This window comes from Phaseolus vulgaris, chromosome 8 (assembly GCF_000499845.2).
Source record: "Phaseolus vulgaris cultivar G19833 chromosome 8, P. vulgaris v2.0, whole genome shotgun sequence".
NCBI classification, from domain to species: Eukaryota; Viridiplantae; Streptophyta; class Magnoliopsida; order Fabales; family Fabaceae; genus Phaseolus; species Phaseolus vulgaris.
In genome coordinates, this window is record NC_023752.2 from 3,878,156 (window position 1) to 3,894,276 (window position 16,121).

Below are 16,121 nucleotides of genomic sequence, written 5' to 3' on the forward strand. Positions count from 1 at the left end.
TGGATTATTATTTTAATAGTAAATGTTGATAATAATTGTGGACTTTAGAAACAAGTTTAACTTTAAATTTGTTTAATTTTAAAATTATTCATTGTTTATCCAACTTATATATATTAAGAAAATGAAAAAAAAGAAAAACATCAAGGAAGTGACTATATAGACATAGATATAAATACATTCAGTTTTTTCACAAGTAGTGGATGTATGCTAATGATAATAAGTATCACACTATATACAATAACATTTATCAATCTAAATATTTTTTTTTCATTTAATAAAGGAGTTGAGCCTTACAACCCGACTCAATCCAACCATTATAACATTAACCTAATTTTTTTTTTCATTTAACAAAGGAGTTGAGCCATACAACCAAACTCAATCAAACCATTCTAACATTAACCTAATTTGTCCACTGATACAATTACTTATTTTTAAATTGGTTGTGATCATTAACTGTATTTTTACATGTTTATATATCTTATATGTTATCTTTTATAAATGTTTATGAATTTTACTATAAACTATACAAAACAATCGACAATTTAAAATATTTAACCTTCTTATACATAATTTGTTTCAGGATTCAACTACCATGTACATGTTTAGGTTTATCTTATAGTTATTTGAAATTTTATGAATTCATATTGTTAAATGGGATAACACAAATTATATAAATTATCATTTAATCATATACTTATGAATTTTGGATAAAAAATACTTAAAACTCATAATTGAGATTATCATTTATTTATTTATTATAATTATTAATATTATTATTATTATCATCATCATGATGTTGTGTTTTCAACATGCCACATAACATACCTTTGATATCATTTTGTTATCAAATAACAATTGTTTTCATCACCACCCTAAGAACAAATGGTGTTAGCCATACAATGATAACTCATTTTATCATTACTATAATCCATATCAGAAATAAAAAGAAATATGGTTGAACACAAAGGAATATAATTTGAAAAGGTTTTGTAACTAGTCAATTGATAAACAACCACAAAATATTTATTGAAAGTTGTTATAGTGTAAATTTCTACTAAGATTTCAAAAAGTTCACAATTTCAAGTAGTGGGTGAGTTCTCGACTCATGAGTTGCTGCAATGAAATATGATGTAAAGAAATGTTGAATGGTGTGAGCTGACTAAGAAAAATATGAGAAATGTTTTTCATTGTTGGGCGAGAGCAAGGGTTGGGATTTAAGCACGCAAAAGTCACAATGGCAATGACAATTATGTCTTGTAAAATTGAATATGTTGGGTGTGGGAGGCGTTGGTCCAATATTTCACATAATTTGATGTCATCATCTGTAGAAGTTGATTGAAGTGATGAGAGTATTTCCTTTGGATGTTTTCCCATCAAGGTTTCTAACGCCACCACTCCGAAGCTATACACATCACACTTTTCATTCACAACCATTGTATACGCAAGCTCTGCATTTTTTCAACATCACATTTAAACATCCAAAGAAAAATAATTGAAAATACAAATGTAAAAGAGTACTCCATCTGCTTCTTGTATGTATTTTCATTAGGCCTCATCTGCATCAAATCACAAATAAACAAACAAAACTAGAAAATAAATTATGAACAATTTACCTGGAGCTATGTATCCAATGGTTCCAGCAACTATAGTTTGATTGGATGAATCAAGATTGAGAAATCGAGCTGTGCCAAAGTCAGAAACAGTAGGCTCCCAATTGGAGTTAAGCAACACGTTGCTTGTTGATATATCTCTATGCACTATTGGAGGGACACAATCATGATGAAGATATGAAAGAGCATGTGCAGTGCCTTTTACTGTGTTAACCCTCTTTTTCCAATCCAATTCCATTGCTTCTATGTCATCAAACAAGACAGAAAACAAGCTTCCTTTCTCCATGTACTCATATATCAAAAACATGATTCTTTTGTGCAAGCAGAATCCGTGGAGCTTAACGATATGTCGATGCTTTATTTCTGACAATACTTTGGCTTCGTTTCTGAAACTCTCATCAAATGTGGGGACCTCTGCTTCAAAGCCATGGAGTTTTTTCACCGCAACAATCTTGCCACTTGGTAGTTGAGCCCTATAAACACTCCCGTATGCACCTGTTCCGATACAATATTTGAGGTCAAAGTCTTCCGTTGTTGTAATGATGTCTTCATAGGCTATGCTTCCATCATAGTTCCATATACAGAACAAGTCCCCGTTCTTAGATATTTTTGTTAACCTTGCATGTTTTTCCTTGATTGCAACACGATTGAGCCTCAAATATAAAATTAGTGAGAAGGCCATGATTAAAAAAATTGTGATAGAAAGAATTATGACTAGCTGATTCTGCGTTAGTTTCTTGTGGCGGACTGAACAAGGTTGGAATTGGTATTCGGTTTGTATATTTAAAATGTCGCTGCATACACCCTTGTTTCCTTTTAACGCATCTGGAATTAAACCGTTTGGTATGGGACCTTTCAGATTATTGAAGGAAAGGTTCACATTGTAGGCATTCAAAAATAGAGGTGGACCAGTAAAATTATTGTAGCTTAGGTCTAGACTTTTTAAGATTGAAAAATCTCTATTCGAGAAGAGTTTTAGGGAACCAATGAGTAGATTATGTGAAATGTCTAGAATTTGAAGGTTCATAAGGTTTGAAAGTGAAAGGAACAAGGTTCCATTGATTTTATTGTAAGATAGATTTACAAAATCAAGATTTTTCAAGAATGACAATTCAAAAGGAATGGAGCCTTCAATGTAGTTGTTAGAGATTTCTAGGCTCCATAATTGTGTTAGATTTCTTATTGTGGTAGGTATTTCACCTTGAAGAGAATTGTGGGATAAATCAAGACCAATGAGTTTGAAAAGATTTCCTATTGTGAAAGGTATTTCACCTTGAAGAGAATTATGAGATAAATCAAGACTACTGAGTTTGAAAAGATTTCCTATTGTGAAAGGTATTTCACCTTGAAGAGAATTATGAGATAAATCAAGACCAGTGAGTTTGGAAAGATTTCCTATTGTGAAAGGTATTTCACCTTGAAGAGAATTATGAGATAAATCAAGACCAGTGAGTTTGGAAAGATTTCCTATTGTGAAAGGTATTTCACCTTGAAGAGAATTATGAGATAAATCAAGACCACTGAGTTTGGAAAGATTTCCTATTGTGGAAGGTATTTCACCTTGAAGAGAATTATGAGATAAATCAAGACCAGTGAGTTTGGAAAGATTTCCTATTGTGAAAGGTATTTCACCTTGAAGAGAATTATGAGATAAATCAAGAACAACAAGTTTGGAAATATTTCCTATTGTGAAAGGTATTTCACCTTTAAGAGCATTGGAGAATAAACGAATAACAGTGAGTTTGGAAAGACTACCAATTTCAGGTGGGATAGTCCCTTCTAGACAGCTGGAGACCTCGAAGGATTCTAAATTCTTGAAAGCAGAGAGGTTTAGTGTTGCTAATTGAACCGCTCCTTCGAAACACGGATATGTGATACCAATTACACTTCCAGCATCATTGCAAAGTATACCACGATTCAATGAACAGATATGATGTGAATATAATGACGACAGATTCCACCATCCACTATTGATTATAGCGTTTGCTTCCAATTGAAGCTGCGATGGTGTAGACGCTGATCCTAACTCCCAAACAGAGCTCAGAAAAAGCAAAACATAAATAAGAAGAAAGGACATACCATGGAAATTGGAATTAAAAAAGTGCATCATCTGCAAAAAGAGGTAATAGAAGGAATGTTAATGATGAGAGAGTAGTATGGTAGCTGCTGATTCTTATACTGTCGTAACCCAAGTTGAATAAAAGAGCCATAAACACGGAAATTCCACAAGTCTTTTCCCCCATTGACGCTATGCGTGTATCTCACGCCATTGCTTGACTTGGAGAGTCTAATCTAGATATTTTTTTGCCTTTTACTAATCTTTGCGTGTTAATTATATTACCTGATTTACTTTTATGTCTTTTATTATATAATATAATCATTAATATTGAGTATTCTTTTTATAACGTTATTATTTTAATTTTTATTACCATAAACAAAGTGAATAATAGGTACTTCTGGCTCTACACAATTTCAAATATTTCTTTCTTATAATTTGTAATCATTCTGAAAAATTTAAATAAATAATAATAATAATAAATTCAATAAAATTAATCATAAGTAAATGATATTATACTAATTTACTGTATATATACTAATTAAGATAAAATGTAATTGTAGTCTATATTAGTATGACTTCACTTTCTTTTGATATTTTACAAAACTCTTTTTTGCTAGACGTGGTTTTAGTTAATTTTCTACATTTTTATAAATAGCTTTGATAAATAGGTTGGAAAAAAAATTGACTGATAAAGTGAAAGTTTGAGACTATGAAGAATTTGAATAATATTCAAAATCATGAGTGGAAAATTGATGAGATGTTGATTTTGTAGCATGTTATGGTAATTAATACGTATGATGGTGCAAAGAATTCCACAACGTTTTGGCCGGGTGCCCACGTGGAGTCAAGTTTTGAATATTTGAATGCAACCATTTCTGCAGTTGTTTCCTATGCTCTCACAAACACGTCTCATGGATAGTAATGTTTATTCAAAGAATTGCAAGCAAGTGTGCTTCATAACTCCATCGTTACCGCAATTTGGAGTAACCATTAAGAACATGCACTCTAAATCATAATTATGCATAACTATTGGTTATTAATTCTGATTTTATTACTCTTAAACTATTTTACCGTTATTATTGCATTAATGGTCAGTTTACATACGTCTTCCTTTTTTTTTTATTATATTATATATATTATTGAAGTAAATCAAAATGAATGAGATCAGCTTAACTGTCTCGCAATCTTGTGCAATTACCTTCAATAAAGGGTGCGTCTTCAAACCCTAAGACGCCAATATGAATTGCTGTAGATGGAAACCACAAACACTATTGATGTCTATATAAATAAAGTTCTTGCCTTGACAAATCAGATGAAGACCAATGGTGAAACACATTCGGAGCAAGTAAGGTGGAGAAGATTTTGAGATCTTTAACTCCCAGATTTGAACATGTTGTTGCCGCAATTGAAGAGGCCAATGACATTTTAAAAATGATAGTAAGGTTATTGTCTGGTTCCCTACGAGCACATGAGCAGCGAATGAATGACAATAAGATTGAAAAACCAATTGAACAGGCTTTACAAGCACAAACCTCAATTGGTAGCTCCTATCATAAACATGATAAAGGTCGTGGTGGCTAGAATCATGGAGGTGCTGAGCAAAACAACTTTGGTTCCAATCACAATCCAAGTTCAAATAACTATTGGCGCGGAGGACGTGGTCGCGGAGGACGAGGAGACATTTATAATAAATCAAATGTGGAGTGTTATAACTGTTATAAACGCGGTCAGCCATTATGCAAATGAGTGTAGATCAAAAGGTGATAATCACGTTGCCAATTGTGCTCAAGAAGATAGTAATCACGAACAAGATGAAGAGGATCATGCAGTACTAATGGCAACCACATCAAATGAAACTCCAAACAATCAGACTTGGTATTTGGATACAGGTTGCACGAATCATATGTGTGGTCAGAAGGAGTTGTTTGCAGATTTGGATGACTCATTTCGCACAAAAGTGAAATTCGGTGATGGCAAGTTCGTTCCGGCGACTGGAAAAATGCAAATTCTTAAAGGGTTACGTGATGCACATAGTTAAAAATCAATTCTCAATTTTTGATAAAAAAGGTAGTTTGATTCTTAAAACCTTTTTATAAAAAAACCGCATGTTTTCCGTAGATATTCATATGGGTGATTTAAAGTGCTTGAATGCAATAATGAATAATGAATCGTGGTTGTGGCATTTACGCTTTGGGCACTTAAATTTTCAGAGTTTGGAAAATCTCTCCAAACAAAATTTAGTGAATGGTTTACCCATATTCATCACTCTGATCAATTGTGTGAGAATTGCATTTTTGGAAAGAATCATAGGATACCATTTGTTAAGGAGCCTTGGCGTGCAAAATTTTCTTTGGAGCTTGTTCATACAGATGTTTGTGGCCCGATGAACATATCATCAGTTGGAGGTAATAAATATGTTTTAACCTTTATTGATGATTTTTCAAGGAAAACCTGAATTTACCTATTGAAAAGCAAGGATGAGGTATTCCACTGCTTTAAAATATTTAAAGCATTTGTTGAAAGAAAGAGTGACAAACAAATTAAGATGGTGTGTAGTGATGGAGGGGGTGAGTACAAGTCTAATGAGTTCAAGAGGCACTGTGAAGAACTTGGGTTGCAGCATAACATAACATGTCCCTACACACCTCAACACAACGAAGTTGTCGAGAGAAATAATAGAACAATCATGGACATGGCGAGGAGCATGCTTAAAGCGAAAGGTATGCCAAATTATTTTTGGGCTGAGGCCGTAACATGTGCGGAAAATTTGATAAACAGATCACCCACTCGGAGTGTTCCTAACACAACTCTGATTGAGGCATGGAGCGGATTCAAACCCAATGTGCAGCACTTGAAGGTATTTGGGTCAATTACTTATGCTCATGTCCCCAAGGTAGCAAGATCGAAGTTGGATGATAAGGTAGTGAAGACCATTTTCATTGGATATAAGCATGGAGGATACAAATTATACAATCCAATGACAAAGAAGGTGATTATCAGTCGTGATGTTACATTTGCCGAAGATGAGGAATGGTAATGGAATGCAACAACTGAAATGGATTCGAAAAAACGATATATTTACGTTTTGAACGATGATGTGTAAGATGAAGTCACTTTTGAAGCACCTACAGTTCAACCTGAAGCTGCAATTCAACCTGAAGCTGTAATTCAACCTGAAGTTGCAGCTCATTTTGCAACTATGATGGAGCGACCAAAAAGGTAGCAGCGACAACCTGTACACCTTTAAGATTGCGAAGTAAATCTTGATGATGAAGTTGATGACAACGGAGATTTAGTTCACTTTGCTTTTTTTGCAGAATCAGAACACGTGAGACTTGCATATGCCATTCAACACCCTAAATGGAAAGAAGTTGTGAATGAAGAATTGATGGTGATTGAGAAAAACAATATCATGACTCAAATTGGTTTTAATCTAGATGTTCCAATTAAGATTTATGTTGACAATGTCTCTGCAATTAATCTTGCAAAGAATCCAATTTTTCATCAAAGAAGTAAACACATTGATATTCGATATCACTTATTGCGAGACCAAGTTGGGAAGAACATGATCAAATTGGAATATTGCAGATCAGAAGATCAGATTGCAGATATTTTCACTAAGCCATTGAAGATCAATGCTTTCATCAAGTTAAGAGATATGTTGGGCATGAAGGTGGTTCCAAATCAGAATTAAATTAAGGGATCATGTTGGTTATTAATTCTGATTTTATTACCTTAAACTATTTTACCGTGATTATTGCATTAATGATTACAGGGTTTGTTAGTATTCCTATTTTATAGCTTCTAGTAATTATAATTTTATTATATATATATATATTATTGAAGTAAATCAAAATGAATGAGATCAGCTCAATAGTTTTGCAATCTTGTGCAATTACCTTCAATCAGTTTCTACAACCTTTTGTCTTCTCTTGTTTCCTTCAATTAGTTCCTACAATAACTACATAGATTGTTTAGTACATTCTCCTTCTAATTATATTCGAACGATTTTTTTGTTTATTTCTAAATTTAGATTTTATGTACATAGGTCGTTTTAAGTACAAACAGATGACTACATTGTATAATGATTAGACTATTATAAAAAAAATTAATTTTAATAAAAGTTTTATTTCAATCATTTTTGTGTGTTTCTTGTTGTTTTGTTATTGTTGAGAATCCAACAATTCACGTCGTCTGTGAGAACAAGGAAAAGAATTAATCACCAAGTTTCACATTGAGAAGTTTTCTGAGGATAACAACTTTGAATTATAGAGAATCAAGATGAAGACAATCTTGATACTATAAGAATGTATTGATGCTCTAAAGGGTGAGGTGAATATGTTAGTGTCTATGTCTCAGAAAAAAAAGGCCTATATGATTAACAAAACTAGAAACACCATAATCATGTGTCTTGGTGCTAAGACCCTTGAAGGATACCGATAAGGAGAAAACTAATGTGTTGATGTGAATGAAACTTGAGTCATTATATATGATTATGTATTTAACACACATACTATATTTGAAGCAACAACTATATTAATTCCAGATGACACATGGTACAGTGGCTAGTGAATTTTAATAAAATTTTAAATAATTTGTCTTTGCATTTACACTCATAACGGAAATAAAAAAAATACGGTATACACATTAGTAATCCTTTTAATATGAATTTATTTAAATTTGATTTGATTTTAAAATGCAATTAATGGAATAGTGAGAGAATAAAGAAAAGTATAATTCAAATATCTTTATTAAGAATTTGGGAAAAAACGTAAATTGTTTGTTACATGTTTATTTATTTGATTAGATTTTTTTAATAAGATTTTCAATAATTATGATTTTTAGTGTTTTTGATAAATTTATTTAATAAACAGACAAAAAAAGTTTTTAGTTTTTTTGAAGGGAACAATTTAGAATTATATATCTGCAACTTTTACAATTGTTAATAAACAAAGATAATTAATCTGTATTTTTTAAATATCAAATGCATATCGTTATCATACATTTTATCTGCATATATATATAGATAGATTTAGGGCAGCTTTCATCAATTTGATTCTTTCTTTTATAGATTAAGTCATTTTTTTCTACTGAAAAGTTTTTTTTTTTTACTTTATAATCATCTTTTGATTAAATAAATTTAACAACACTAAATTTAATATTAAAATACTAATAATATATAAGATAAATTATAAAAAGTACTAATACCAATATATATAACTAACTTTTTTTATTTAATTTAATAAACTAATATAAAAAATACTGCCCCTGCATATTTAAAATTTTTAGTCTTATTTAAACAGTATCCCTACATATAATTAAGATATAATTAAGAGTAGTTAATGAATAGTTACTTACATTAAAAATAATATTTAAAAACATAAGAAAGCATAAAATATAAAATTAGTTGATGATTGAGTATAAAAATAAGAAGATTTAAAAAACAAAGCAGCAACAAAAGTTGGGAGAATTTAAAAAGCATAAGAAGCAAGTTGTCATGACATAAACACGAAGACTGTATATCTGGAAAGACTCCTTCTTCTTCTTATTGTCTTCTCCATTCAATTCCACTTCCTTAACATTACAAATCAAAGACATTGTTCTTCTCCTTTTCTTTATGTTAGATTGTTAGGTTCCAATGTAAAACTTAATATTTAGGTCAAACTAATGTAAATATTGAATTTTATGTTGAAATCTTTAGAGTCTAATGTAAACAAGTTCCAATTATTTACAAAAATATCACTACATATTTTTTTATTATTTTTCTTTGGGTCTAACGTAAAATGTGTCACGTGAAAGACTAATAATTTTGGAGTAAGATTTGAAACTTGTATGAAAAATCATGCTAGTGAGTCTGATATGAAACTTTTTTTTATAAAGATGAATTAATATTGTATTTTATTAGTAAGAAGAAATTTGCGTTATTAATTGCATCAACATTTCATTGATTAAGAGTCACCACATTGGCCAATGATGCTTTTAGGTTCATGGTTACACTAGTGACTAATTTTTGCATATTATAGAACACAATGTAATTGAAGAGTGTCTCTCTATTTCTATGAAATCGGATAAGTTATTAGTTAACACTTTCATATTGTTTTAGATGTGATGAGTGTATTAGATGAAAAATTTTTAGTCCAACCATCACAGAAAAATTTAAGTCACATGTCATGAACAATTCACTCACCCAATATTTAAGGTAATATTATGTTAATATTTGACATTCATGTATTTTGTCCAAGTTACAATAAAAAATTATTATCTTTTTATATAACGATTTAGGATTATTTAGGAATTATTGCTGAAATTCAGGTTAAAGTTAAGATGGCGACATCAAATATTCTTTAGTTTCATGATAAAAAAAATTAGCCAAGATGATAATATTTTTATCTCATAAGTTTGTAAAAATGTTCTAGAAAAGACTTACACTTAACAAATATGATAGTTAATCAAATTGGAAGAGATTACGAAACAAAATAAACTATGCCAACCATTATGATATTAATTATAAAATGTTTTACTTATTTAAAACATTGATGAAAATATCATCTTTCAATTCATGTCTCCATCAACCGTAAAATAAAATAGTTGTGGAGTTTTCATATAATTTTACATGGTTTAGTGTTGTAAAACGTCAACATGTAACAATTCTGATGTACTAAATACTCGTGGAATGAAGGACAATTTTTAAATTTCCGAAATTGATTGGGTGTAGATTCAAAATTTGGTTGCAGGAAGTAATTGCCTACATTTTAGCATGATGTATTTGGGCTGGGCTGTTGGGCTTGTTATGGCCCAACAGTTTTTAAAGCAAATAATTGGCAAAGGTCGAAAAGGGTAGCAATGTCATTAAAAGCAAACGGTCATGATTGACAGTGACACCTTTTGAATTGTGCCCCACTGTGTTGGGCAATTACAATTACCTTAATCTTTTTTATCTTCCATGTTTGTGCCAGATGCACTTTTCCTTGTTCTCAAAGTCTTCCTTTCTTCATTCCCATCTCACAAACAAACAAACACACAAACACATTCACACCACAGAGCAAGGGGGCACTCACTCTACTCTCCCGTCAATGGCGGATTCAACCCCTTACACCAAACCCCATTTCCCACTTTCACGGATCCAGCCAAAACCCACCAACCAAGGTAAGTCCTGCTCAGGTTTCATCATCAAAGCTCTCTTCTTGGCACTGTTTATCATTGTTCTCCCACTTTTTCCCTCTCAAGCCCCTGACTTTGTGAGCCAAACCATAGTCAACAAGTTCTGGGAGCTTCTCCACCTTCTCTTCATTGGCATTGCTGTCACTTATGGTTTGTTTAGTAGAAGAAATTCAGAACTTGACACACACGTAGAAATAGAAACTACTCACTCTAGTGCTGACGATAATGCCACTGTACCTAGTTATGTGTCTAAAGTGTTTCCTGTTTCCACTATTTTTGATGATGGGTATGAAAATGGAAATGCTAATGAAAATCCATGTGGGGTTGATGAGAAGAGGATGAACATGATGATGCATTGTTGGAATCCTCAGAACTTTGATGGGGGGGCAGGGGTTGTATGCCCCAATGGGGGTGGTACTGTTGGTGTTTTTGATGAGCAGTACAAAACCCATTTGCCAATTTCTGAAGATAGTTTTGGTTATTCTTCTGTTGGATGTGATGGGAATGGAACCAATGTAGTTCAAGCTTGGAATTCTGAGTACTATCATAGTGAGCCAGTGGTGGTTGTGGCCCAACCAAACTACAAAACTGGTGAGTGTGGTGAGGTTGTTGATTATAAACCTCTAGGGCTACCGATTCGCAGTTTAAGATCGGTTGCAAGAGATGTAGATAGTCCTAAATATGCCAATGAAAGTGACTCCAGTTCAGGTTCAAGGGGTTCTTCCAGGGCCTCAGATAAGAGCGGAGATAAGGAATTTGGAGATCTGGGACCTTCCAATTTGGAGAAACAATTTAATGATGCTGCTGCTGCTGGTGGTGCATCAGCTTCCCCAATTCCATGGCGTTCAAGGAATTGGAGGATGGATAGAGAAAAAATATATGGCAATGTTACCCTTCCTGCACATTTTAGGCCTCTTTCGGTTGATGAAACTAAATTTGAAGCACCATCTTTCTCTTCCCACAATGAAACTAAGTTTGAAGCACCATCTTTCTCTTCCCACAATGAAACTAAATTTGAAGCACCATCATTCTCTTCCCGCAATATGTATTCTTCCTTGGATTCAATTTCATCAAATAATGTGAACGTTCAAGAGGAAGAAATGAGGCAACTGGAAGCCTCCTATGTGTCTGCCTCAGAAAAGATGAATTTTCAACAGGAAAATGTAGGGCAAATGAAAACTTCCTTTGTGTCTGTTTCAGAAATTATGAATTTCCTAGACGAAGATATGGGTACAACGAAGGCTTCCTATGATCCTACTTCTGAAAATACAAGTTTTCAGAAGACAGATTTGCGAAAGAAGATTTTCCAAGGATCTTCATCAAGAAATAGAAGGATGGGAATTAAAGGAAAATATGGTGCTGCTTCTTTTCCTTCACATTTTAGGCCAATGTCTGTTGATGAAACTCAAATTGACTCACTTGGTTCAAAATCTTTGCAGTCTGTGAGACCCTTCTCTTCCCACACAAGAATTTATTCTTCCTTGGATTCAATTTCATCAGACATGGACTTCCAGGAGGAAGATATGGGGCAGAAGACTTCCCATATGCATACTACAGAAAATATGAATTTTGAGGAGGAAGACATGGGACAAAAGAAGACGTCCTATATGCAAGCTTCAGAAAATGTGAATTTCCAAGAGGAAGATATGGAACAAAAGCCAACTTCCTACGTGCCTGTTTCAGAAAATATGAATTTCCAAGAGGTGGACATGGGAAAGAAGAATTTCCAGATGTTTTCTAGAAATGGCATGGTGGAATCTAAAGGAAAATATGTTGCTGATTCCGGTCCTTCACATTTAAGGCCAATGTCCGTTGATGAAGCTCAACTTGAATTGCTCAGCTCAAGGTCTTTGCAGTCTATGGGATCTTTCTCATCACAGTCAAGTTTATGTTCTTCTCTGGATTCTGTTTCATCAGAGAATATGAACTTGGTGAAGGAAGATTTAGGGGAAAAGAAGAGCTCACGTGGATCTTCTTCTAGTTCACCATCATCTCTGACTAGAAGGAATGGTGAAGCTTCATCGCAAGCATTTCAAGCACAAGGGTATACTAATGGTTCCTCACTCCCGGATGACATAAAGAGCAGTTTGAATGACTTGAGAGGTTTAAATGAGATTGGAGGTGAGGATCCCCCTAGCAATAAAGAGTCGCGGATGCATCCTTTGCAATCGGACTCAGAAAAACCTGCAAGCCTAGCGAAAGCTCCATCAAGAGGAAAATCAGTTAGAACAAGAAGAACCAGCGGACTGATTTCAGGGACAATGAGAATAGGAGAAACATCTAGCAAGCAAACTGATGAAAAGGTTGAGAAGAATGTTAACAATGTTGAGTCAGTATTGAAAAAGGATAAAATGAAAAGTGGAGAACCAGATCTTCCATTGAAAGGAGTCAATAAGAAAACTCTGGATTCCTATTGTCCTAAGCCTGAGATTAAATTTTCCAATCATCGAACGAGAGACAAGCTAGAACAAACCAAGGATTTGTCTAAGCAAGACTCAGATATTGAGCTTGAGAATACTTGGATGAGCTCAGATGAAAGTGGGGTACCTGAGTTTGTCAATGATTCAGATCTGGATTCTGAAGTAGATAAGAAAGCCAGTGAATTTATAGCTAAGTTCAAAGCTCAAATCAGGCTTCAGAAAATGGGATCTATTGATAGAGCAAAAGAGCAAAAGATCATTGGAAACAAGATTAGGTGATTTGTAAACTATTGTGATCCAATTGTTTCTAACCCGATGAACATGAGTTCATCAGAGATCTTATAGTATTATGCATCATTCAGCTTCCTTCATTTTAGGAGATTTTATTTTCTTATGTTTTCATATAACTGCTGAAGTTGAAATTCTGTTATTTTGCGTCAGCAGGTCTTCCACTTATTTATTTTCACATACAACAAAATATCTATGCATATTGATTCTGGTGCCACTGTGCCTTTCTCATGTTAAACTTCACCATTTTACTTTTTGTGTTAGTTACTCATGTAGTGTGCGCATACATTGTTTCTTTGGAGCAATCGCTTCATCTAACTTGTTTTGATATTGTAGTTGTCCCTCTTGAACTAATGATTTGCCTAGAAGCTTCTGCTTTTAGGAGCATTGATCTTTGAGCTGATATCATAGTTTCCATGATCAAGTGCTATAATAGGTTAGTGCATTCTCTATACATCATCTGCAAATATAGAGATGGTCTTATGTCAGTGACCGTGTTAGAGCTACAGTCAATCTTAAGCATTCACTCAACATCTTAAGCTTTAGGAGACATATCTCGATATATCTTAGTCTCTTTGCTTGAAGACTAATAAAAATCATGTTGTAATTTAGAATAGCATAAAATGCCCTTAATTTTGGTCAAAATTTATCTTGGATCCTATATTTTAAAGAATGACTTTGGTTGTGTTTCTTATAATGGATGATTTTCATCCCTCTTTATGGACCTTAAAATAATAGGGTGAGGGATTAAATTCACCATTTATTTTAACAACAAATTGAGGGGCCTAAAACACATTTTTACCCTTTAGAATATTTACTTAACATGGATATAGATTTGTATTTTCACTGTAGAAGGAAGATGGAGATGAAAACGATTATGTGCATGTCTTATATAAAATACAAAGTGTCAGCAGCATCTATTTAAGAGTTAACCTTTGGAATCCATTAGTATTTACAAGCAGTTTTGCTTTTTTTTAGTTTGTTTTAAACTGATGGATTAGACAAATAACCATGTGTGACTTTAATAAGGTTTATCTGTCATCATGGAATAAAGAGCAAGATGAGGCAAAGGTAGAAGACCCCCTCTTTTCCATTTATACCAAATAGGCATTTAGAAGATTAGCATATTGTGTTGTTGCTTAGGTGTAAAAGCCAAGATTCGCCAATAGTTATTTATAAAAGGGAATAATGCATGTTAGTCTCCTAATAAAATAAATCGTTAAAGTTTAACATTATAGAACTAAAATACCTTTAAATTTGATGTATCAGTTGGAATTTGTTTAATTTATATGCCCATTTTTTTCAAGTTTTAGTAGTAAGCTTTTAATTATAAATTATAATTTAAAATAAGTTTAATGTAAATACATTTTTGATAAAATATTAGAACTGAAAATTAAAATCACTGTTAGACAAATTATGGGTTCATATCCTATTATAATAAGGATTCATATTCTCTTATTACATACTGATTCATATGATATTATATCATATGGATTCATGTAGTATTATTCTACATGACTAATCCCATGCTTCATCTAAACCATACAAAATCATACAATCCAGATTAACATCTGAATTACTCATTCTTAATAGATTTTTTAACAGCCTTATCCAAAACTACTATATTTCTTTATCTTCCAGAAAAGATTTCTAAATTTAGCTTTCAAAATGTTTATTGATTCATTTTCAAGTGACAATGCAACATAAGATTTAGGGAAAATGTTACCTCTAAGACTGTGATTCACTGGTCAAGAACAACAAAACTTAGTGACAAAATGACAGCGCTTTAAATGCATAGACAAAAATGAAGATGCATTCACATGTGAATAGTGGAGTATGGGTGTCGTTTTTAAAGATATTTTAGTTATTTTACTCAGTAGGTGCATGCGGAAATCAAGGAATTACATATTGGCACAATATTATATGCTGGTTTTTCTTTTCTTGTTAACTAGCAAACAAAAGATACAAGATACAATCTTAATAAAGCATGCCTATGTTAGCAATTTTTATTCTGAAACATATTAATTAAAATGTAACACTTAACCAGATTAAAAACAATTAAAAGTTAGCTACATTCTTTAAATGTGTTAATTAAGATTTGATTTTTAATTGTGTATAGAAAAAAAAATCTATAAAAAAGACAGCCTACTTTGATGATTGCATGCTGTAAAGGAAACTCACCTTCAACTGCCAACTCAAAAAATAGCCTAGAACACAAACAAATTTAATATTAAATTCAATTATTACCATTTTTTTAACGAGGTGGCCGGAAAGATGGTAGGTCTGAACATATTAAAAGTAAACCTTTCTTCCACCACCCGTAACTCAAACTATCCCTTTTCTTACAAAAAATTTAGGTGTAACTCTTAAAATACTCTTTATTATGTGTTTTGACTCACATTCTAAAAATGACACTGTAGTTAAGGAACAAGTGTTTCGAAAGAGCAGTGTTTATATATATAAAATGCTTCAAAATGAATATCAATGTTGTAGAATACATTTATGTTTATCAAAATATTTCATAATACTCTCTACTTGCTCTATGGTATATGTTCAAGATCCCACATCAACTAGAAATTACTA

The 16,121-nt window shown here is 32.5% G+C and overlaps 2 protein-coding genes across 3 annotated transcripts; one reads left to right on the forward strand and one right to left on the reverse strand.

The window, feature by feature from the left end:
- Window positions 1-972: 972 nt before the first annotated feature.
- LOC137826628 (MDIS1-interacting receptor like kinase 2-like) lies at window positions 973-3,740 on the reverse strand. 2 transcript variants are annotated; one of them, XM_068632680.1, is made up of 3 exons: window positions 3,366-3,740; window positions 1,614-3,221; window positions 973-1,448 (listed from the first exon to the last, which is right to left on the reverse strand). In XM_068632680.1, exons 1-3 carry the CDS (start codon window positions 3,718-3,720, stop codon window positions 1,072-1,074), a joined length of 2,340 nt encoding a protein of 779 aa, XP_068488781.1. In that variant the 5' UTR covers window positions 3,721-3,740; the 3' UTR covers window positions 973-1,071. The 2 variants fall into 2 exon arrangements, with proteins under 2 accessions (XP_068488781.1, XP_068488780.1); XM_068632679.1 differs by having other exon boundaries at window positions 1,614-3,740.
- Window positions 3,741-10,554: 6,814 nt separating this feature from the next.
- On the forward strand, window positions 10,555-13,755 carry LOC137826114 (probable GPI-anchored adhesin-like protein PGA55). The gene has a single exon (XM_068631973.1). The coding sequence runs from the start codon at window positions 10,626-10,628 to the stop codon at window positions 13,527-13,529; it is 2,904 nt and encodes a 967-aa protein (XP_068488074.1). The 5' UTR covers window positions 10,555-10,625; the 3' UTR covers window positions 13,530-13,755.
- The last annotated feature ends 2,366 nt before the right edge of the window (window positions 13,756-16,121 follow it).

Coding starts and splice junctions, on each gene's coding strand:
- LOC137826628 (XM_068632679.1), bottom strand. CDS start 3,720: ATGATGCACTTTTTTAATTCCAATTTCCATGGTATGTCCTTTCTTCTT. Junction 1,449..1,613: donor CATTGGATACATAGCTCCAG/GTAAATTGTTCA, acceptor GAAAAAATGCAG/AGCTTGCGTATACAATGGTT.
- LOC137826114 (XM_068631973.1), top strand. CDS start 10,626: ATGCACTTTTCCTTGTTCTCAAAGTCTTCCTTTCTTCATTCCCATCTC.